Genomic DNA, 22,813 nt, shown 5'->3' with positions numbered 1-22,813 from the left:
ATGCCATTCGTACTGAATCGTACTACTGATTTCGTACTACAATCCATGTACCCTGTATATATATTTATATGTATGCAAAATCATACACATTTTTTTTTTTTTAAATTCGAACACGTATTTCGTACGGGTTATGTTTGTCGGTGTTTACAATTCCATCAGTTTTATCAAATTTTAAACTATTTACAAACTTATGGGTCTACTAGAAATTTTTCGTTGGCTTGAGGAAACTTTGGAACAGTTCCCAAATCTTATCATCCTGCTGCCATATGCGAACAATTTCAGCGTTTATTGGAAATTGAAATTTCAAACATCAGAGAGACACTATTACAAGTTCTCATTTTCATGAGAATAATACAGATAATAGGGAATGTCTTCCCTTTATTATTATGTATGCATATATTGCTGGCTATATCAGTGATTTGTTTTCTGATTTAAGCGGAAATTTTAAGGTTTTGCGTATCCATCGGCTCGTGAGAAAACAGATTATTACTGCAATAACTTGATATGTACTCAATTGAATAGAGGTTTGATTGATGTTTGTAAATTACCCAGTCCTAGTGAAGTCTCTAGTTTCAGTATGGAAAATATTTTGATTACATTTAGAAAAGAACAAAAAACAAGAAGAAAAATTGATTAGAGACAGTAAAATTAAAGAAAATTAATAGAAATGATTTTTGCATACTGTAGCAAAATGGCAAATTTATATATTTTTCCTATGGTACTGTGCTATACGTTGATTACACCGAAAGGGAATGCCTGGGGAAAAAGTTAAAGTAGAACTTATGTGTGGATTAAAAATAATTTTTGATAGTAAAACATAAACTAAAAGTACACATACAAAAATATAAATACAGTAGAACTGACTTAATTCAAACTCTTTTTCTTCCACCTAAATTAATGGTAAAATTACTTGTTTAATTCGATTCTTTTTCGAATGCTTCAGGTAATTTGAACAATTGAAGTAAATTTCCAACTAACTAAATTTATAATTAATGAAAATTGATGGTAATAATTATAATTTTGGGAAACCCCATGTGACAAAAAAAAATTAAGGAAAAAAATATTTCTGTTGATGGTCAAGGGAAAAAAAAAAATTCAGATAGAAAATCGGAATGAAATTTGAGAATTTCATGTTTAAAAACTCTAAAAAATCAAATATCATTGTAAAAAAATTAAAAAAAAACACTATGATACTCATTAGACCTTTTAGTTCCTAAAAATATTCATTTCATGAGAACATTTATGTGGAAAATATCTGAAAAAAATATTAAACAAAGCATCGCACAAACGCAACGTTATTCGAAAATTGGGATAAAAAGAAAACCTCGTGAAAATATTGATGATTGCAACGTCTCATATGTATTATACACAGACGTACTGTTCCGAGACAATTCGGTGTTAGCGAAGGATCGATCCCCTTCGAAGGATCCGCACCTGTCCCAGCGACCGACATTTTTATATATATATTTGTGCAATAAATTTCGCTTTGACTAAATTCAATTCGAAGGTTTTTAACAACTGGCTGTTGCGAATATATATTTCGGAAAGAGAGAAAATTCAAACTTTTGAAGTTTGAGAGGACGTGGGTTCGCGCCAGTTGAATTTCTCTCTTTCCGAAATATATCTTCGCAACAGCCAGTTGTTAAAAACCTTAGTATGGTAGCGGAGAGTGACGTCATCCTTGTATAAGTCGCCATCTGGTGGCAACGTCAGCAAGTTGTGAGCTTGACCTGAGTCTGGTCGGCCGTCCATGTACGGTCCCTTTCAGTGTTACGGTCCCTTCCCGGGCGCATCAGATGTTATTGTTTTTAATTTAATAACTATACAACACCTTGCAACATGCATGGCGTAGCAGAAATTCCCGACTTGGTTCCCCTTTTTTCACTTGACATTTCCTTTTGATTTATGAAACTATATTTCATGCAATTTTTGGAAATTTATTTTCCTTTCTATCATAAAAACATGCAACATGCGAACACTTGTCCACCTTTTAACCCATACTTACATAAATCATGAATGAAGACATTAGGAAAAACTATTTAGTATAATGTGAGAAAAGTCAGTATATATCAAAGCAAGTGCATTTTCCTGGTATTTGACGCTGTAACGAACAGCAACGAGATTTTGATTCGACGTGAAGTTCCCGTTAACTTTTTTTCTTCGACACACATCGTCATCAGAACTGACGTCATTCCAACACATATCGGTTGGAAAACAACACATTCCTTTCTGAGAGAGAGAGAGAATTTGGTTTTTTCTCATGCAAAAACTGAATTGTTGAACGAATGTTTGATTTTGTGGATACTGGATCTTGTTTTCGAATATTTCTCATGTTCTTGGGGTATGATGATGCTGATTACTAAGAAGATCAAGGAGATAAAAACCATTCTATTTTTATCTTTTCTACGTCGTTTTGTTTCTTTTATACCTCCAATATAAAGGCTGTTGTTTCTTCCATGATCGATGATGTTGTATTTGTGCTTTTTTTCCCAATAATCATTCTTTTTTTTGTTCCATCCTGAGCTGCTAATCTGTCTTTGATTGTGAGGTTGAGGGTATAACGTTACCCTTCTCTCCAACGATCCCGCGAGAAACGTTGTAACGCTGTAAAAAAAGCATGGTGAAAAATAACGAATGAAAATGGCTTGCGTAAGTATTCTGGGAATCAGCGTTTACGTCAGCGGAAATCAGTGGAGAATCTTGTTAATTATGATTTGTTCATATATATGACTCAAGTCTCACCTAGTTATAACGTCATATACGTGTAACGAGTAGATCTCACTCTCACGGGGATTCGCTAAATAAAGCGATTTCTGACGTGAATCCGTTTTTTAAATCATCTTACGATTCTCAGTGCATTCGCAAAAAAGTTGCATAACTAAATAATGTAAACGCTAATATCTCAGTAAGTATTAATAATCGTGATTCCTTTATTTCTCCGTATTTTTGATGCCTTTGAGAAAGATTTGAGTCCGTTCATAAACGAATTTTAATTCTAAAATTCGATTTTAAATCAGATTAAGTCAGAAAATTTGCCGATTACAGAACAATCGGCAAACACAGCTCAAATGCGATGAGCTGCAATTGTAGAAATTTCTTGCAAAAAAAGCCATAAAATCAAAAGCAAGAGCGACAAAAAATGAATCGTTGTATCCGAGGGCGTTGCGATTTCTTCGACGTTATAAGCAATTATTTGTCAGCGTTCATGAAAATTATTCTGTATGGGAATCAGTCATTTCGTCAAGTATTGACTTTATAGCCAATGCGTCATTACAACAGAGATTGTTATAACCAAGTTTGACTCGAAAAAAGTAAATTACAGTGGATCCCGCTTATAAAGTTTTTCAAAGAACCGCCATGAAGAAACGTTGTAAGCGGAAAAACTCTTTAAAAGGGAAATCTTAATGACTACTTGGAGTTGAGACTCCAAAAATGTGTCGCACCAAGCGGGGAAAACGTTATAGCCGGGATCGACTGTGCACGAAAAAGTATTCAATAAAAAAAGGGTGCGAGCAGGGTACAGACAAATTTTAAGATCCAGGAAGTCGGTAGACAGGGTGTCGTGACTGGCCCCTATCTACGGACTTCCTGGATCTTAAAATTTGCCTGTCTAATAACATAGCCTATATTGGTATTTTTGATAAAAACAAAGAATTCAAATTTAAAGTTAATTTTGTGTCTAATTTAAATTCTAACATCAGTATTAGAATTTTGAAAAATATATTTTTTTGGACAACTTTCAAGAATTAAAAAAAAACCTGTAATAATGCTAAGGATTTTTTAGAAGTATATTCTGAATTTTTAAATATTTCGAGTGGCAACGGTTATCCGTCTTCTTTTATGCGGTTCAAACTTCACCCACGTTTTCCTCATTGTTAATTCAGGCGGCATGTTTTAAAATGTCTAACTCTTGGTATGTTTTCTTCATTCTTCAATTTTATATTCTCACTAGCTATAATACCCGGCGTTGCCCGGGCACAAAAATGGGAAAGAAAACATGCTACGAACTTGTATAACGACAAAAATGAAAGAAAAACATTTTGCAACTTACATAATTACAAAAATAAATAAGGGGACATGTTTCGAACTTGCAGAATTGCCAAAATAGTAGAGGAATGCGGATTTGTATAATTACAAAAATGCGGGAGATAAATCTGGATGATCGATATAGATCATACCCTGTAATCTAAATAATAAGGATATTGGCCAAATGCGCCTAGCTATAATACCCGGCGCTGCCCGGGTTTTCTTTAATGAGGCTTTTTGGATCACGTGATATCTCCCTCTTTCTTTGAGGGTACATGCAAACTGTGTTCACCAATATGGCGACTTCCTGCGCGACTGATGAAATAAATCTAGATTAAAGAAACATAGAAATGAATATTTTTTTTTCCTTTTTTAAGCGGGTGCTAGGTATTTCGACTCCCCCCCCCGAACTTATCCCCCCCAAGTTATCCATCTGCCTATTCCACCTTCCAAAAATGCTTAGTTAAAGCTGTGGAATTTTTGCGATGTGCTTTTTACGGGCCCATAATTAATTTTAAAACAACCTAAACTATATGAATTTATGCAGTTGAATATCAAAAGACAATACGGAGATATTAATTTTCATGGTTGAAAAGATGTAAATATAAAACTTGAAATCAATGTTATTGCATGAATATCCAACTCAAAATTAGGTCCGGCTAATTACTTCATATTTAATTTTCTGGGCTTCGTATGTCTCAATACATATTTCAAAAATCGAGAATTCAATACAATTTTCAAAATTGTTGATGGGGCGGAAAATCCCACCAAATTTCTGCATTTCTACAGTAGAATCGGCAATTTTAACACTGATTACTATGAGGATCACCCTTTTCCTCAACCTCGAAGCGGTGCTGATGATGATTATGACGTCTATTCAAAAAGTCTCCTTACTGATAGTATTGAAAAAAGGCAAACCATTACAAAGGCATAAACTATTATACTTATAGTAACAGGATTAGAAACGTGACAAACCATTGTAAGGGCATATACACGCATGAAACGCATTGCTAGGCAACCACTGTAACCAAAGTAAACGTTCGGAAACTGATTGTTGAGGCCCAAAAACCATTGTTGCCCGATTGTTTTTTGCCCATTTGGGGCACTTGCTCTGCTCTCACAAAATTTTAAAGTAGCCTATCGTTCAAGTCGGTCCCATTTGGTATATATGCAGAATTTGGTGACGATCGATCCAAAATTGTACATGTGTATAGAGAACACACACACACACACACGAGTGAACAGATGGTAATTTTATGCCTATTAGGCTTACCATCATTGGAAAAATTTTAGCAGTTTGGAGCAATGTGGGGTTCCCCCCCTTGAGAATGACCTCCTCATTGATCCATATTTTGTCCAATTTTTCTTCCTTTTTCCCTTTTTTCAATTCCTTCTAATTTTTTCGCCTTATAATATCTAGATTATAATTTCGAGTTATGCGTGTGAAGCACATTTTTTTTTTTGGCGCTATACTCTGACTTTTGAAGTTTTTCCATTGAAATATGGTTTTTATCGGTTGCTCTTTTATATATAGTGGTGGGGGAAAAAGTTCAAAGGCAACAGAAAAATCGCAATACATCTAAAACCTGTGGATATAAAAATCGTCTAGAGTAATAAGCACAAGTAGGACTAAACTATTTTCCCCCACTATGCTAAGAAATTAATATTTATCGTACAGTCGCGATTTGTCATGATCAATATTTGTCGCACGGCAAAAAAAGTGATGTTTTGTATATTCCCATATTACATTTACATACAAGGTGAATCCATAATTCCCCTTTGGGCCCCAGTATGGGTATTGAAATTTTTAGGTGATATGAACATATTTTTTCACTATTTTTTAGAAAATCTTTTGCCCTGCCTAAATATATACCCGATTATCTCCTCCGTATTGAATTAGAGCAACCCCAGGTATCAGTTATAATGGAAAAAGTCTTGATCAAATTTTACTTTCGAATTTTAGACATGAAAAGTAATAGATTCCCGAAAATTTGCAACAACTTTGAACATTTTTGACGAGATTGGATAGAAGTTTTTAAAATTTATCCTCGATCCTGCCGTTTTTAAACATTACATACCCTACGTCCTATAACGGTTGACTTCAGGGTGAACAAAAAGATCTCTTCAGTTTTTAAAAACTTGCTATACCGCAGTGTGCTATTAGATTAACAAAACCATCTTGATATTTGGAAGGTTATCTGATAGTTGGCTCAGAAATACATCTCAATCGCGTATTAATTCAGCTTCGTTTCGGTTTGATATCTATTATAGTCTGAGAGATAAATATTTCATAGTTGAGCCTCGAGAAATATGCAGCTTTTGTAATCTACGTAGAAGTGAATCTGGGGAACATGTATTTTGCGAGTGCCCAACTTACAGAAGTTTTCGGGATAATTACTTTCTCAGGAATGGCATTTCCAATTTCAAACAAGTACTGACGCTGAATAACTCGAAAATCAAACATATTTACTTTTTTTCTTAACTACCGTTTGAGACATTGTCTTCTTTATACCGATCCATCTGAAATATTAAAACCAATTTCGTAGCCCTGAATAACCCTGTCTTATGCAAATGTGGTTTTCTTGGTTTATTATAATTACTATTACTTTTTGCGTAATAATTCGTTGAGGGTTTTTGCTGAAGTGTATGTTGTTGTTTTTCCCCCCGTAATGCTGTCCTATTAAAAAAAATTTTTTGACTTCAAAATTAGCTCTGCCAAATTGAATAAATATTCTGATTCCGCTAATCCACATTTGCCTGATTTTACTGGTGAAACATTCATCTTATAGGCATATACTTTTCAATTATAAAAAATATCAAAATAACCTGTTGACCCAGATACGTTTTTCATGTTAGCAAGGCGTTGTATAGTTAGTTATTAAAGGATAAAACTTAACTGTTTATAAGGACACCGTGTTCTAAAAAACCCAATTAGAAAGGCGTTTCCTCGTCACTTCTGAGGTGGAAAAACAACAGCAACAAAATCATCGTTTTAAGTGCAGTATTCGCTGAGACATTTTAAATTCAAAAATCAAACTAAAGAAAAGTATCAAACAAAAGTAACAAAAGTAAAGTCTGGAAAGAAAAGTATAAATAAGGGAAAGGAGCGTTGTCCGTTAGTTATTTTTAATTCAAATATCTCAGTGAAGAACCTTATCAGAAAAGTGGAATTTTTGTTTTATTGACATTGAGGAGAGACGGAGAAAATGCAATTTAAACTGAGTTTTTGATCTCCGTGTGAAACGGAAACATTAACTTTTCTATCTGAATAATCACACACCTTGCAATAGGGAAGACGTAATTGTGTTCTGTGCGTTATTTGGATACTTTTTCTACCTGAAAGATTATACCTATGTTTCTGGGACCAATGGTTCGCCAGTAAAAATGTGGCGCGTGATAGTAGCTATACACCTTGTATAAGCGATCAATAATGACAGGTTTCGGCAGGCCTATGCGCCTGGCACTTCTCTGCACCTCCTCGACCAAATCTACTATGTCCCATCTGTAGTTATGGTATCCAAAACCTCACCACACAGTAGGTCGTATAACGACTCATAGAGGTGAAAAAAAAATGCAACAGAAAGATCGCTATACATCCAAAACCTGGGGATATATAAAACTTTTAGAGTTATAACTGCAAGTGGGACTAAACTAATATCCCCACTATCTTATTAGTTTACCATTTATCGTACAATCGCGATTTATCGGGATCAATAATAATTGTCGCACGGCAAAAAAAAAGAGATTTGTTTTGCATACTCCATATTACATGCACGGTGAATCCATAATCGCCCCTGCCTCATTTTACTGGTGAACCATTCATGCTATAGGCATATTTTTCTATCATACAAAATATCAAAATAACGTGTAGTACTCAGATACGTCTTTCATGCAGCAAGGGGGTTTGTATAAATATAAAATTTGACTTCTTATTATAAGGACGCCGTGTACAGAAAAACCCAATGAGAAAGGCATTTTCCCGTCTCTTCTTAGGCGGAAAAACAACAGCAACAAAATCATCGTTTTAAGTGCAGCACTCGCTGAGACATTTTGAATTTAAAAAGCAAGCCAAAGTCTGGAAAGAAAAGCTTGAAAGGAGCTTGTCCGTTAGATTTTTTTCAATTCAAATTTCGCACTGACGATTTTAATCAGAAAAGCGGATTTTTTTGTTTTGTTGGCATTGAGGAGAGACGGAGAAAATGCAATTTTAACTGAGTTTTTGATCTCCGTGTAAAACGGAAACATTAATTTTTGTATCTGAATAATTACAACATCTTTTACAATAGGGAAGACGTAATTGTGTTCTGTGCGTTATTTGGATACTTTTTCTACCTGAAAGATTATACCTATGTTTCTGGGACCAATGGTTCGCCAGTAAAAATGTGGCGCGTGATAGTAGCTATACACCTTGTATAAGTGATCAATAATGATAGGTTTCGTCACCGGGCTAGAGCTCTGTCAATTACCCCTTTTATGTGGAAGTTAAAGATGTGACTGTGCACCTGCCCAAATCCAGCCCTGTATCGCAAATCAGTAAGGATTTACAATACTCTTATTTTGTGTCCTTTTGACGTATGTAGCCCATGATGCTTAAAAATCTAGTTATAATTTTATATATGTAAACTGGTAGGTGTATATACACTGCTGGCCACCCAAATTGCAACACCAAGAAAGACAAGAGATATCGCAACAATATTTATTTTGTAGATAACATGTTGGCCAAGCATCAAATGATTAAATTTATAGACTTCTGTGAAGTGTGGTTCCTGCCAAAATCAGTAGCCAGAGTAGCCGCCATTGTTGGAGATCACCGCTGCCACACGCCTCGGCATTGATTCAAAGAGACTTTGGATGTGTTCTTGGGGTACAGCAGACCAAGCAGCTTCCACGCGTTGCCAAAGTTGATCTGGTTTGGCAGCTGGGGATGTAATCTGGGTCAATCGTTGAGCAACCATGGACCACATGTTTTCTATCGGCGAAAGATCCGGAGAGCGATCTGGCCAGGGAAGCAATTCAATCTGGCGATTGACGAAGAACCTTTGGACAATGCGTGCCACGTGTGGTCGCGCATTATCCTGTTGAAATATGGCTGTGGGCAAGCCCTGAAGGTAAGGAAGGACAACTGGCTCCAACACCTCGGAGATGTAGCGCTGGCTTTTTAAAGTACCGGCAATGCGTACTAGAGGAGTGCGAGAGTGATATCCAATACCGCCCCATACCATAATACCCGGTGCAGGACCAGTGTGGCGGTGCATAACGCAGCTGTTCAGCAACCTCTCTCCACGGTGTCACCACAAGAAAAACACAATTGCCGTACTTCAAATCGTCGAAATCTCCAAGCCTTAAATAGCGCTTTGTAGTGGCGCCACAGGCACGCGTGATGTGCGTCTGCGCTGAAATTCTAATAATTTGCATATCTCACCTCCGCTAATGCATTTTGTAAATTTCATATTATTTTCATGCTTCCTTCAGGGTGTTGCATTTACGGTGGCCAGCAGTGTATTCAGGAGTAAGGAAAGGAGTCGAAGTCAATCAGAAAAATCACACTGTACTGGAACATACGTTTTTCTGGAGATGGACCTGGGGGAACAGCAACTTGGTATCTTACTTACCAATATCAAAAAATTGAATTATGTGGATCGACAGATTTTAGATCTTTAATTGATGACAGCTTTTTTTCGTTTTTGAATTTTTGTATTTCTCTGAAGATTTTGGTAAATTTTGCTCAAATAACTTATTATTATTACGTTTTTTAATCTTTCAAGCAAGTAAATTCAGAAATTATATTTAGTAAAATTTTTAGTGCATTTATTATTTGGAGTCGGATGCCCGAATCGGCAGAGAAATTTTTTGAAGATTTTTCTCGAGAATCTGGTGCCCATAAAGCTTCCATTCTTTATCCAAATAGGTATGAATTTCTCGTGAAATCACCCTTAATATGCTCTTTCTTAGACCGCTCAGAGTATAAGGCTGTGTTTTTTTTCTACCATTTTTTTTATCTCTCGGCAGACCATAACCCCCAACCGAGGTTTGCAGCACACTTACATTGAGATCTTGCAAAAGTTAACTTTCATATAATTATGCAAAATGATACTAAGACTACTTAACCGTACATGCACCTAGTAAAAATTCCTATAGCAAATTTTTAACGTTTTGGTGCACGCCTGAATATGTGTTCTGAGTGTGAAAGTGGCTTTAAATTATAAAAATGAAGTCTGTTGTAACGACGGTTCACAATCTGCGGGAAGGTTGTCATTATAAAAAGCTTCTCGTTATAGACGATTTTTATTTTTTTTGGACTAGAAATATATAAGATGGGGAGGGGAAACCAGATAAATGTATCTTTCTTTTCTACTCTTATTTTGAACCTCTTTTGCTACTGCACCTTGATGAACCTGCATCTCGTCCATATTCCTCTGCGGAACTCATAATGAACTGGAACATTTCGGAATGTTTCCCACTTGTCACGAACTTAACGTGAAGTTTGTTTCAGCGTTATGCTTGTTATGTGTAGTGCTGCCATCTACCATCAATTTTTCTAACTACGAATGTCGTGTGATGATTGAATAATTGTACCGTTGAAGGCCTGTTGCTCTGCGCTGTGACGCCTTTTTAACAGGGGGATCGGCTCCCATTCGCTTTCATATGTGGTGGGGGCATGCTACAATCATGTCTCGGTATAACGTCAACACTGGACCCCGAACGAAAATGACTTCCTTCGTGACGGGGGGTGAATTAAAAAGAGGTAAGATCAACATGCTATCCATACAGAGAAAAACATAAATTTCAAAACCTACTATATTAGCGAAGCGGCATTAAAAAAGTGCTTGTCGTTATAGCGAGCTTTTAGTGAACACAGTCTGTCTAATGAAAACAAGATTTTTCTGTAGCAAAAGAGGAACTTTGTAGGGCAGTTTCAGTATCCACACAAAAAGGAAAATATCTCTCCAATCATTCAATTAACGTAATTAAAATTTTTGTTCCTAAATTAAAAAAAACATTGGATTTATGTATAATTGGTGATGTATTGTTTCAATACATGTAATGCTAACCGCACTCATTTACTAAAAAGCATACATTCATTTGCAAATGCATCTTAACTTTTAAGTAAAGGATTTAATGGGTTTTTATTGAATTGGATCGTAGAGGGTTCAATTTTGAGAAAATATAAAATCTTTGCTAAGCTCTCTTCACTGGCTCTGCAACCTTGAGGTGAATTCACGTCAGTGTCTTGGTGGCTGAAAAATTCACTCCATCATTTACTTTATCTTTTCCATATCGAAAAAGTAAAATTCATCCAATAAGTAGCACATACGTGATATTTTAAATTCCCGTTATAAACGATGATTGTCATTTGGCGATAAGACCGCAACTACTACTTAACCACACATGCACTTCGTTTTTATTCCTCTGAAAATTTCTAACGAATCGGTACATGCCGGGCCATGTTGTGTATCCATATACATGGCCCTAACGTATTTATGTTTTCATATTGAGCACGTTTTGTGTCCTTGTTGGTGCTGCCATATATTTCACATATTTTGAGTAAAGATGGCGAATGCTTCAATTTTCATAATATGTAGGTAACATGTTGAAGATCTGGCTATACTCTGCAGGGACCGGCTCGCTCTTCTCGCCTCGAAATAAGAAAACTGCACGAATTACTCAAGTGTCAAGCATTTTTTCCTCGTATTTTTATATCCGGATAACGCCGGGTATTTCTGCTAGTAATCTATGGAGGATCAGAAACGTAAACGTAAAAACGGAATTTGTTTCCGGTGGGGGGGGGGGATACGTTGCACATGTCGCCATCAGTGGGCGTTTCACTTTCAATACCTGTAGTAAATACGTACATTTATATGATGTCACGCAGCAGTGTTATAAACACCCAAAAGCATTCGCGGAGATTTTGATTCTCAATGCGTTTGCTGCTCACGATGATGATAAGTTTACGAGAGAGATTGCGCGTCCTTGGCCAAATTGTTTTTCCAAAACAGCAATTCCGCAGTAACTGCTCTACGGAAAGATCAGACTTGGAAGAACATTCGAAAAGGTCCAATGAATGTTAAAAACCTTCGGAGCACTATAAGGAAATTCGAAACCATAGGATCGTTAGCTGTTCGTCCTGGAAGAGGATGGAAACCAGTATTCTATAGACGCAGTACAGGAGGTTTCGCTTCAGGTGAAAGAGGACAGAGCTTCAAATTCTCGTGGTACTGGTGTCAGGCGTGTTGCACACACATTGGATAGGCCACGTTCAACTGCCCCTAAGGTCATGCGGAATATCCTCCGATATTATCCGCACAAACTTTCAGTTGTGCAGCAGTTGACATAACATGATTATGAAGCTCGATTCCCGTTCTCATTGCAGTAGCTCGGGTTGACACGATTCAAAATGGCCTTGGAATATCCTCTGGGCAGACGAATAGCATTTTCACTTAGATGGTGCAGTGGACACACACAACTGCCGAATTTGGAAACCAGAAAATCCGCGCGAAATATTAGAAGTTCCGTTGCATTCACCAAAAGTGACGGTATGGTGTGGATTTACTCCCTACTTCTACGATTAACTACGTTCTACAGATCCAGAGATATGTTCGATCACCGGGAAGCAACATGCATTGCTGTAGAAGAAATAAATTTTTATGGCTCTGCAAACACGTCACGGTGTCTGCCTTGTGTGCATTATTTATGCAAGACGGACCTCCTCCACACATCGCACTGTGTGTTAAGAATGTTCACATTTTACAGAAGAAGAAGGTGTCATCCGCCGGCACTTGCCTAATCTGTGGCCTCTCCTATCCCCGGACCTTAATCCATGCGACTTTTGCCTTTTGGGGTATTTGAAACGTCTGGTAAATCGTGACAATCCAGGAACTGTGCGTGACTTTTAAGGCAGCATTTGTTGAACATCTCATCTTGCAATTTCACACGGTATCTGAAAAGGATGGCCATCATGAGGAGTATGTTTTATTGCAGTAAGAATATTGTAAAAGTGATTAACAATTGTTAAAAATATAAACGCTTGCCTAATTGTGTCATTTTTTAATAAAACACCCTCTGATGGTGGAATGGGTGACTAATTTTCCCCCTGAATCAAATTCCTATCCTACGTAAATCCTTCAGAAATTTTCACAATTTTCTGATGACAGATTTCGCCTGTAGGCTACTCTAAAGTAGGTTCTTTTAAATATGGACGCCCGGTATATAAAACTGATCTTCTGTGTGAGTGTTCTTTATAGAAATCTACAATTTTACCGTCGCCAAATTTTGCATATATACCGAACGGGCCACGACTTGAACGATTGGCTACTTTAAAAGTTTGCAAGGCATGGGCGAATGCACGAAATGGGCAAGAACCTGTCGGGTAACAATGATTTTTCTCCCTCAAAAATCACTTTCGGAATGTTTGCTTTGGTTACCGTGGCTTCCTAGCATTGTGTTCCCAACATGCATACGTGTTTACAATGGTTTGTCACTTCTTAAATGATGCCAGAATTATAGTTCATTCTTTTATAACGGTTTGTCAATTTTTCAATCTTGCCAGTAATTGAAGATAACTTTGCCAGCACCGAGTATTCTGTTACTAGTAATCTTGTAACAGCAAAGGCATGAGATCAAACTCACATTCTATCGACAAAATTAAGAATTGAACTAATTTTTTCAAACTTTTTTTCATGTTTCTGCTAATCGTTTAGTTTAAAGATATCCACCATAAAATTGGTTGTTTCTCCTTCAAATGTTGTTTCTCCTTCGGATCGTTTCGTACAAAGATATCCATCATAAAATGCATTAACAGGGAGTTTCATGCACATTTTCTGGACATTCCACATGACTATTGAGACAAAATTAAAATTAACAAAAAAATAATAATTTTATTTTTAATTAAAAACAGAATATTAAAATATTAAATTTATGTTATAGGCAATGAAGTGAACAAATATATTGTTTACTTCTTCTGATTAAAAAAAAACCCGATGCTCCCAATCGGGAACATTGGCCACTAAAATGATGAGCATTGTGCAGACAAAAACATGAATTCAAGAAACGCTATTCATCTTAACTTTGAGAAAAGAGAACATGAATTAATAGCATTATTACAATGAAGAAGAAAAAGCCAAACATTTTATCCAAGTAATATTTCCACTCGAGGGCCCCCATCAGAACCATCACGAGGTTGTAAATGAAATGGCTGATCGAAATCATCCATACCTCTAGGACGCCGGAAAAAAATTTCTGACGTTTTTTTTGGAATAATATTTTCGGGCGCTATCGGTTCTAAGGATTGTGGAACAGTGTTTTTTGTAATGCATATGTGTATAACATAGACGCAAATCAAGATCAAAATTCCTACTAATACACCGAGGATGTATAGCCATGTGGTCATTGTCGTGGTATTCGAAAATGTTGTTGATTTTGTAAAATTACCAGATGTATCGCGAGATGTGGTAGTGATAATTTCCGTTGTCGTTTTCATCCTTGTTGTTGATTCTGTAAAATTTTCAGCTGTATCGCGAGAAGTTGTAGTGATACTTCCCGTTGTCGTTTTCATCGTTGTTGTTGATTCTGTAAAACTGTCAAGTGTATTGCGAGAAGTTGTAGTTATACTTCCCGTTGTCGTTTTCATCGTTGTTGTTGATTCTGTAAAACTGTCAAGTGTACTGCCAGAAGTTGTAGTTATACTTCCCGTTGTCGTTTTCATCGTTGTTGTTGATTCTGTAAAACTGTCAAGTGTATTGCCAGAAGTTGTAGTGATACTTCCCGTTGTCGTTTTCATCGTTGTTGTCGCTTCAATACACTCACCAGAAACAGCGCATGTCCCTTTCATTCCGCACTTTGTTCCGTGAGGTAGAAACACATCCTCTCCATTGAAAGCATCCAGAGTTTTCACCGGGACACAAGACAAATTCCCGGGTATGAAACAGCAAAAACGGCAGGCATCGAGTCCAATGCAATTGCATACTGTCAGGTTTTTCGTTTCACATAACGATTTGTCACAAGAACCGTAAGAACATTTTCCTGGTCTTGCGAAACATTTTTTGCCTTCCGGTGCAATTTTTTTAAATTGCGTGCATTCCTTCGAAGTACCGTCGCACTCTTGTATGACGCAGCCATCTGGTCCGAAATCACACTCTTTTCCTGCTACTTGAACCGTGCAATCTTCTGTGCAACATCTATCGTCCTTGCTACTGCAGACTCTATCCATATGTCTTCTGTAAGTGCATTCGCGATCTCCACCGAGACCTCCTTTTGGTGTGCAGCACTGGTCTATTATGTCACAGATTTCTGGCGTTCCGCAGTCGCATTCCTCTCCCGCCTCTCTGACAGCGTTACCGCACGTCGGACTAGTGACTAACTTGTTTCTACACTCATTGGTCTTTATTTTCTTCCTCATTGTAGCAGTTATAGTTCTCACGCTGCATGTAGAAAACCGTCTCAAATCTTCATCATCTGGACCACTCGGTCCCATTATATAAGATCCAAAAAGTGGTATACATTTTTTTGGTAATCTACTGTCAAAGTCGTGGTAAGCTCCTAGAAGATGACCAATCTCATGCGTAACTGTTCGCGTTGTTGAGCCTAACGATCGCATGCGTCCAGAACTATAACTTTGTCTGCTAGCGGCGACATTGTTACCCCGACACATAGCTGCTCTAAAAGCCTCTCCATTCGAACTTCCTTTATATTTCTTGAACGTTATATAATAAGATCCAGCATAATTGTTTCTATGATTCTTTCTAAACTCACGTGTTACTAATGATATATTACTTTTCTCAGGATTAATTTCTTTTTTTATTGGGTAGTCGCTATCGTTCCTGTTTGTGTAAATAGTTATCTTCACGGGAATTATTCTCACCGTGAACAATCCAAACCTGGTTCTACGAATTAAAAAGTCAGCCGTTTTGGCATGGAAGTAAATAAATGCTTCTGCGTCATTTCCTTTGGTTTCAATCATACTTTCGTCCGAAACATATTCCATTTTGAAGTTCATGGTAGTGTCTGGTTCTCCGATATGTTGCGTTGGTGATCGAACGTCGTGGAATAATGGTTCGTCTTCGTTATCGTAATCATATTCATCATCTACGTTATCGTAATCATATTCATCATCTACGTTATGGTCACCAAAATATTCAGAAATGTCTTGATTTTCTTCGTACACGATGGATTTTGAAACTACTGAAGCATCATCGGGAAAATATACGATGGCGGCCTCTACGAAATATACCTCGTAGCCATTCTTCACCATGACGGATCCCTCAAACTGGCCATGTCTGTTCTTGAATCCATGTACGATCGTCGTGGAATTGATGAATTCATAGTATTCGGCAGTGAAATTTCTAATCTCTGACTCGTTTGGACCTTTTCGACCGCGTATTTCCACCACGGTTTCATCAAGTTGTGGATCTAAAGATCTGTGAAGCATAACGTCAATGTCGGTGTCGAAAGCGCTGAAACTCAGCTGCATGAAAGCGTCAGGTTTACGGCCGTTTGTCTCGCTATCTGAAGCAACGATGTCTTCTGCATGCTGAAACACCCCTTTCGTTGGACGAAACGACACATCCACTATTTGATATCGAAGTGGGGTGCAATCGAAGAATGGCAAAAATAAAACTACGATAAGAAGTTGTTTTGCTAACATTTCTTTGTTAGATAAACCGCTAAAGCAAAAAATCGCAGACTTTCTCCCGAATGTCGGAGAAGAAGCAAAAAATAGCGAAAATGTTTTTCGACTAACGAACAACATATATATGTTATTAAAGACTTTGAAACGACTGCACAGAAACTTTGGTACTCCGAAATGCGAAATTACAAATGTAGCAGGAGTATATTCAATAAATAAGTTATACGAAATGAACCAATGGAAAACTTTAATTTACAATATTTTCTCCCACATTTTCACGTTGCGGATAGCCGCGAAGAAAATCTGTCGTGAAGAAAATATTCCCATATTAGTGTTCAATCATTTCAGCTTAAATTCAACATTATGATCTCAGTTAAGACTTTAGAGTTCTTTCGCAACAAATACCATTGAAAATGCTATTAGAGCGTTTGTCGATGCAAATTGCATGAAAATACATTGATCACAGACTCGAATGAATATCAAAAACACACACATTGCATACCCTTTGTTTTGTTCGTAAGCAATTGACTTTTGTTACAACCCCTGAAGTCTATTTTTTCAAAATTGTCATCAAAAATGATTTCATTAAATTGCAAATCAAATGCAAAAATAATTTTGGTCATTCGGTTAGTTTGTTCTAAAAAAAACAACAACAACAACTAATGCATTGCAGTATAAATGTAAATGAGGAGAAGACATCTACGACGATTTTCTAATCATTTCATCATGTTTGTCGCACACGGTCATTTTCTGCATATGAGGGCTAATGAGACCGTGGCATACAATTAATTGTTGATTCCGAACGGCAGGCTTGTTTTTGATACTCATAGAGAGGTTGGTGCGCTAACCCCACGATGGGGGACTCCCTGCGGTAGCAATTTTTGCTGAAGTCAAGTCACCGTTATCGACCTGGAGTACCACGCCCGCGCTTTTCTGAGCTATCAATTTTCGAATTACAAATACAACACCACAACAGGCAACATGCCCAACGAGGTGGCAGAGAAATAGATGCCCATAATAAATATGGATGTCATATATTTCAAAAATACATCAACCCAATTAAAAATGCAATTACAAACAATATATATACATGATGAAATTTTGCAAAATGCCCAAGGAATACTTCAGGTTGTCTTATTCTAAATATGGATAGCTTCTCGATTTAACCCAACATGTTTATCGTATTTCTTTTTAAACGTGTCAATTGTGTTACAATTTACTACCTCCGGGGGTAAGCTGTTCCATTTATTAACAACCCTATTAGGGAAAAATTCCCTGCAACACCATAACCTCGCATTGTCCCTTACCAATCGATACAATATTCCCGAAATAGATGACAGCACTAAAAAATTCATACAGGTCACTAGACAGACGGGATTTGAAATATAGATGGCAGCAGCAGCATACACACAGCACTAGATCAACACCATCTATAGCAGAACGTCTCCACGCGAAGCTCGTAACGTCACTGAATAAAATTCTATATCAATTAAATATAGCAGGGACCGAAGCATGCGCCATCTTTACACTTTTCGTAGCATATCCAATAGCTATAAGTGAGATGACCTTCTTCAGCGACGTGACAAGCTTCGCTCGGAGGCCTCCTGCTATAGATGGTGTTTACTGGATACGAATGAATGCTGTGAGGTTCAGACGCACACAATTCTGATACGACTTATTAACCAAAGATGTTACGCATGGTTAAGAAGAAGGATATATACCAGCATATCATTTAGCCAGTGATCCCATGGTCACGTGGAGACGGCTTTGTCCAGTGCTGTGCGTTGAAGAGATATTCGAAGTGTGTTGGGATTCCGTGGAACAACTTCATAACCATCAAGGGTTCCGCGAGAGCTTTTTCGTTAGAAACCCCGGACATAGAGTTGCATCAGGGATAGTAATACCGTTCGAGTGACATTGGATTACTCTTGCATGCATTTAAAGTATAATTCATACATTGATTTCTTAATTTAGATTACTTTTTGAATACAATTTTGATTTAATCGACCGGCATGAATTTTTTTGCATTTGATTAGCAATTGAGTGAAATAATTTCCAAAGTGTTTTTGTGAAAAATCTTTAACAGGGTAACATTAACATCACGTAACATTAAATGGCAAAACCTCAGGTTAGAAGTGTTTGGTGTCTTCTATTTAGCGAACAGTCATCGATTATAGAATCTTTCAAAGAAAATTTTAGCGAAGGCGAAACTGCTCTTATTGTGAGAAGCGTAAGATCAGAATGTTGCTGGAATTTCTTTCCAACTGTGCTCAGAAGTTTTTCTCCAACTTCCACGACATTTGTTGATCTTTCGTAATCCACCTATATAAGTATTTCTTTTCAACTACTACACGAAGGTTGCAACACCAGCTGAAGCGAAGATGAATTAAGGAAAGATAATTTAAAACTGTTGCAAATTTTGCCCTGTAGTTGAATTTTATTTCTCGATTTCATTTGTGCACCATCCAGCTGTCGAAACTTCGTACGAATAGCGGACGGAGTGCGACATCATCTTCGAATCGGTCGCCGATTTGAACTGCATCGTTCAGAGCACACAAGCTCTTAGGAAAGATGTTCGGTATCTTTTCGATATACTGTATATATATTACGCATAATGCACGAAAATATTCATTGGAATAACAAATACATAATTTCTTCCTATTAAATCTCTATATTTACCGTAATGTTTGATAATAAATTAAAAACACTACATAAAAAGCTATGGTCGGTGAGAAACTGTCATAATTCTTATAGACATTTCTCGCTTAAAACGTTTTCCCGAATGTAACGTTTTTTAGTTGCGGTTTAGTTTTTGAAAAACGTTATAAGCGGGATCGACTGTATTAGAAGATATTTTAAATTATCTGGAACCCATTTTGGGATAGAAAAATAACATAGACCCAGTTACATCAAATTAGACGATAGAGGGGAGGGGGGGGGGTGGGAAATCAAGCACTATACCAGATATGATGATATCACAGGTTATACGCAATAAGAAAAGTGAAGATTCTTGTTATATAGCATGGGAGAGGCCGATACAAAGGCATGTATCGGTAAACATCTCTGACCGGAGTCGCTCTGATTCAATGCGTTCTTTCTATGCGAATATAGAGTTGTTTTAATTTTATTGATATCACCGAGGGTCCAGTATGTCATAAAGATTGCCCCAGTCTTTATTTCGTCTAAATCGGGCGAGTAGAACCGAAGTTAAGAAGACTTCGCCCAGCAGCTGAATCGTTCGAATGCGTGGCAAGATGGCGGTGACCGTATGTTGATAATCACGATTCTCGCACCAAGCAACTCTAGCATGCTGTCTGGTCCACCGATTGTAATTTTCGGGAGAATAGATAAATTTTGTGATTTCGATTTGATTCCAGATTTAATTATATTATTTTAAAATCTTATCTTTTGTATGAAGAGACAATTGTTTAAGAAACAGAGCAATCCTTGGTTAAGCCGGAGTGATAACACAACTCTGCAATGAAATTCAGCCGGTTGCGTCGTGTGCTGAGTGATGGTCAAATAAAAAGGAATGTTGACTCAACGAACGAAAAAAGAGATGATGGGTTCAGGGCTAGAGCGATCTTGATGGAGGCTCTGGATTTATCACTGCAATCTCAATTAAATTTTTCCCCCCAACAGACATCGTTTTCAAAGAAGGACATCAAAAATTCAGCGTCACTGTACAAGACCATACTGAAGAGGAACTTTCTCCGAACCATGGATTTAGCCCAGCCCAGTGCAGAGAAAGAGGAATTCCTTTCCGTATTAAGATCTACAGATTCAAGATCAAAGGGATATCTGATTTTAGATGGTACTGAAGCAGGGAATGAAGTAATGAAGCAACCATCTTCTGTGTCAGGCGCAGAACAAGGGGAAACCGGTAGTGAACAACAAGGTGGACCCTACGCGTATGAGGCTGCTAAGACTATATGGACAATGCTGACAGATACGAAGAAAAACGGTAACGCCAAATCACGTAGTCGAATCCCGATGAGTGAAAGAAAGAAACTACAAGGTCTTCTAACAAGAACAATCGATGACATAAGAGACTTATGGGCGTTAATTAGCATGACACACAAGAGTGTACGAGGGAGGAATCGCTACAGAGTTCCTCTTGATGAACAAGAAATAGTTCTACAACAACTCCAGCTGCTTCTTGAAGAAATAGCGAAGCCATTAGCATTTAAACAACTACCTTCTTGCCAAGCGTTGATTGGCAAAGGCTTGACAAAATGTGATGAAGGACTGTCATCTATAGACTGCCACAAGCACAGCTCACGAGAAGCTTCGCTAATTACAACTTCTACAGTGGATACACAAACTACAACCGACCGAGAGGTAACCGAGGTGCGGAACGAAACAAAGAGAACCTACGTCAACAGGGGATCACAAACGGAAAAAAACGGATATAGCAAAGGTTCAGACATCTAGGAAGAAATTCCAGGCTCCAGTGGATAGACAAAATTCGGTAAATGTCAACATGAGCAAAAAGAATCGGAAGATATGTTTCAACCCAATAGTTTCATCGGGTCGTAAATCTCTATTAGACTTTTCTGATCTACCCACTGACGAAGGAAGTGACGTTGCAGCTGAAGTAGAATCTCGAGTGGAAGATCGATCGCCAAACCTACAGAAAACAGCTACTCAACTTGGAAATCACAAGTGCACCCTCACAACCGGAAATGATGAAAATGAGCGGCTGGATTGGTATGAACGATCCACGATGGGGCAAGCATGCGAAGTCGATGGACAAACGTTAACTGAGAATAATCTTCAGAATAAAAACAATATGGACAACCCTAAAGATGGACAGTCCTCTGAAATCACTAGTTATAACCTATGTGAGGATGAAAACGCAGACTCTGTGATATTGCCGGATGGCCATGCTAATTTAAACATTTCTGCAATAAGATCATCACAAATTTCAAATCTATCATTCTATGAGGAGGACAGTTGGAACGAAGATCAGCAAAAGCAACAAGATGTTTTGCAGTCAGCTCATAGTAACCTGGAAGGTGAAAACTGGAAGGAGGTATGCAGGGAAAGTAAACGGCAGCAATCAACGTTGGAAGACAGCAGTAGTAAAAAAGACAATGATTATATTTTAATAAAACTGACGGATTTTACAACTCTCGACACGTGGCCTCCGTTAACAAAGTCCAGTGACACCTCGATAAGGCTAAAACATAAGGTAGAAAATGACAAGGCAAATTACAATCGTAATGACCAAGAACTGCAAGGTACTCAGCAATCGTGGTCACAGGTGGTAGGTGATAAGCCCTTAAAAAAGAAGAGATATGGTTATAAAGTGATGAGTGGTTCTAACAGACCACAAAATTCCATAAATGAATCTACAAACATCAGTCGAAAGGATGTATGGTACTCTCGAATAGAGAAAAATCGGAGGATAGGAGCAGTAGACAACCACATCGCAGATAAATGGTCACTACAGCCAACACGGATGAACATTGATTGGCATGACGATTACAAGCAGAAAAGTGAACGTCAGCATCAATATGATGGAGGGAAAAACTACAAGCATGTCAGGGTTCTGGCAAAAAGACCATTTGGCGGTAGAAGAAACAACAGAGCAATGTCATCCTTCAATGGATCAAATAAACAATGGTGGTGTAACATACCAGCAGTGCAAGACAATCGCTTCCAGAGGCATAGTGACGGAAGAGCTGGGATTAGATCAGGCTACGAACTCTCAGAGAGAGGAAGATGGTCATCACAGAGTCGTCATACACATGCGAAATGGACTGTTCCCAAGGAAATAGCAAGGGGGGATTATCCCACATGCAAGGGAAGTATAGATATCAACAGGAATCACATACTGGGGACGGCTAGGTGTGATGATGGCGAAGACAGACGCGATAATGCAAGAAAGTCGTCATGCTGTTATTCAAGATTTGGAAGAACACATACCCAGTCATCTAGAGAAATAAAAAAAGCAAAAAATAGGTGCATAGACTGCACTCTGATGAACTTGGCCCACGGTTCACAACTGAGAACAGATCATAGAACAGCCGGCAAAGAATGTACAAGCCATTTACTTGTACGGGGTCGCAGCTTGATACACTAGACCAAGAAGAGATGAGTGCTCAAATTGACGTAAACCTATTAGAAGGGGAGGCGCCCTTGCGTCTAATTCAGATTAAC

The 22,813-nt window shown here is 37.7% G+C and overlaps 1 protein-coding gene across 1 annotated transcript; it reads right to left on the bottom strand.

The window, feature by feature from the left end:
* Positions 1-13,712: 13,712 nt before the first annotated feature.
* LOC149085682 (disintegrin and metalloproteinase domain-containing protein 10-like) lies at positions 13,713-16,666 on the bottom strand. The gene is made up of 2 exons (XM_089232496.1): positions 14,830-16,666; positions 13,713-13,861 (listed from the first exon to the last, which is right to left on the bottom strand). Exons 1-2 carry the CDS (start codon positions 16,664-16,666, stop codon positions 13,713-13,715), a joined length of 1,986 nt encoding a protein of 661 aa, XP_089088622.1.
* Between the last annotated feature and the right edge of the window lie 6,147 nt (positions 16,667-22,813).

The sequence above is a fragment of the Pholcus phalangioides genome, unplaced genomic scaffold, assembly GCF_987345545.1.
Source record: "Pholcus phalangioides strain wild (caught in Gottingen) unplaced genomic scaffold, Ppha-v1.0 ptg000006l_1, whole genome shotgun sequence".
Taxonomy (NCBI): Eukaryota; Metazoa; Arthropoda; class Arachnida; order Araneae; family Pholcidae; genus Pholcus; species Pholcus phalangioides.
Note: the sequence above shows the minus strand (reverse complement) of the source record. Positions and strands in the feature narration are given on the sequence as shown.

Coding starts and splice junctions, on each gene's coding strand:
- LOC149085682 (XM_089232496.1), bottom strand. CDS start 16,666: ATGTTAGCAAAACAACTTCTTATCGTAGTTTTATTTTTGCCATTCTTC. Junction 13,862..14,829: donor AGGGACATGCGCTGTTTCTG/GTGAGTGTATTG, acceptor TTGTCTCAATAG/TCATGTGGAATGTCCAGAAA.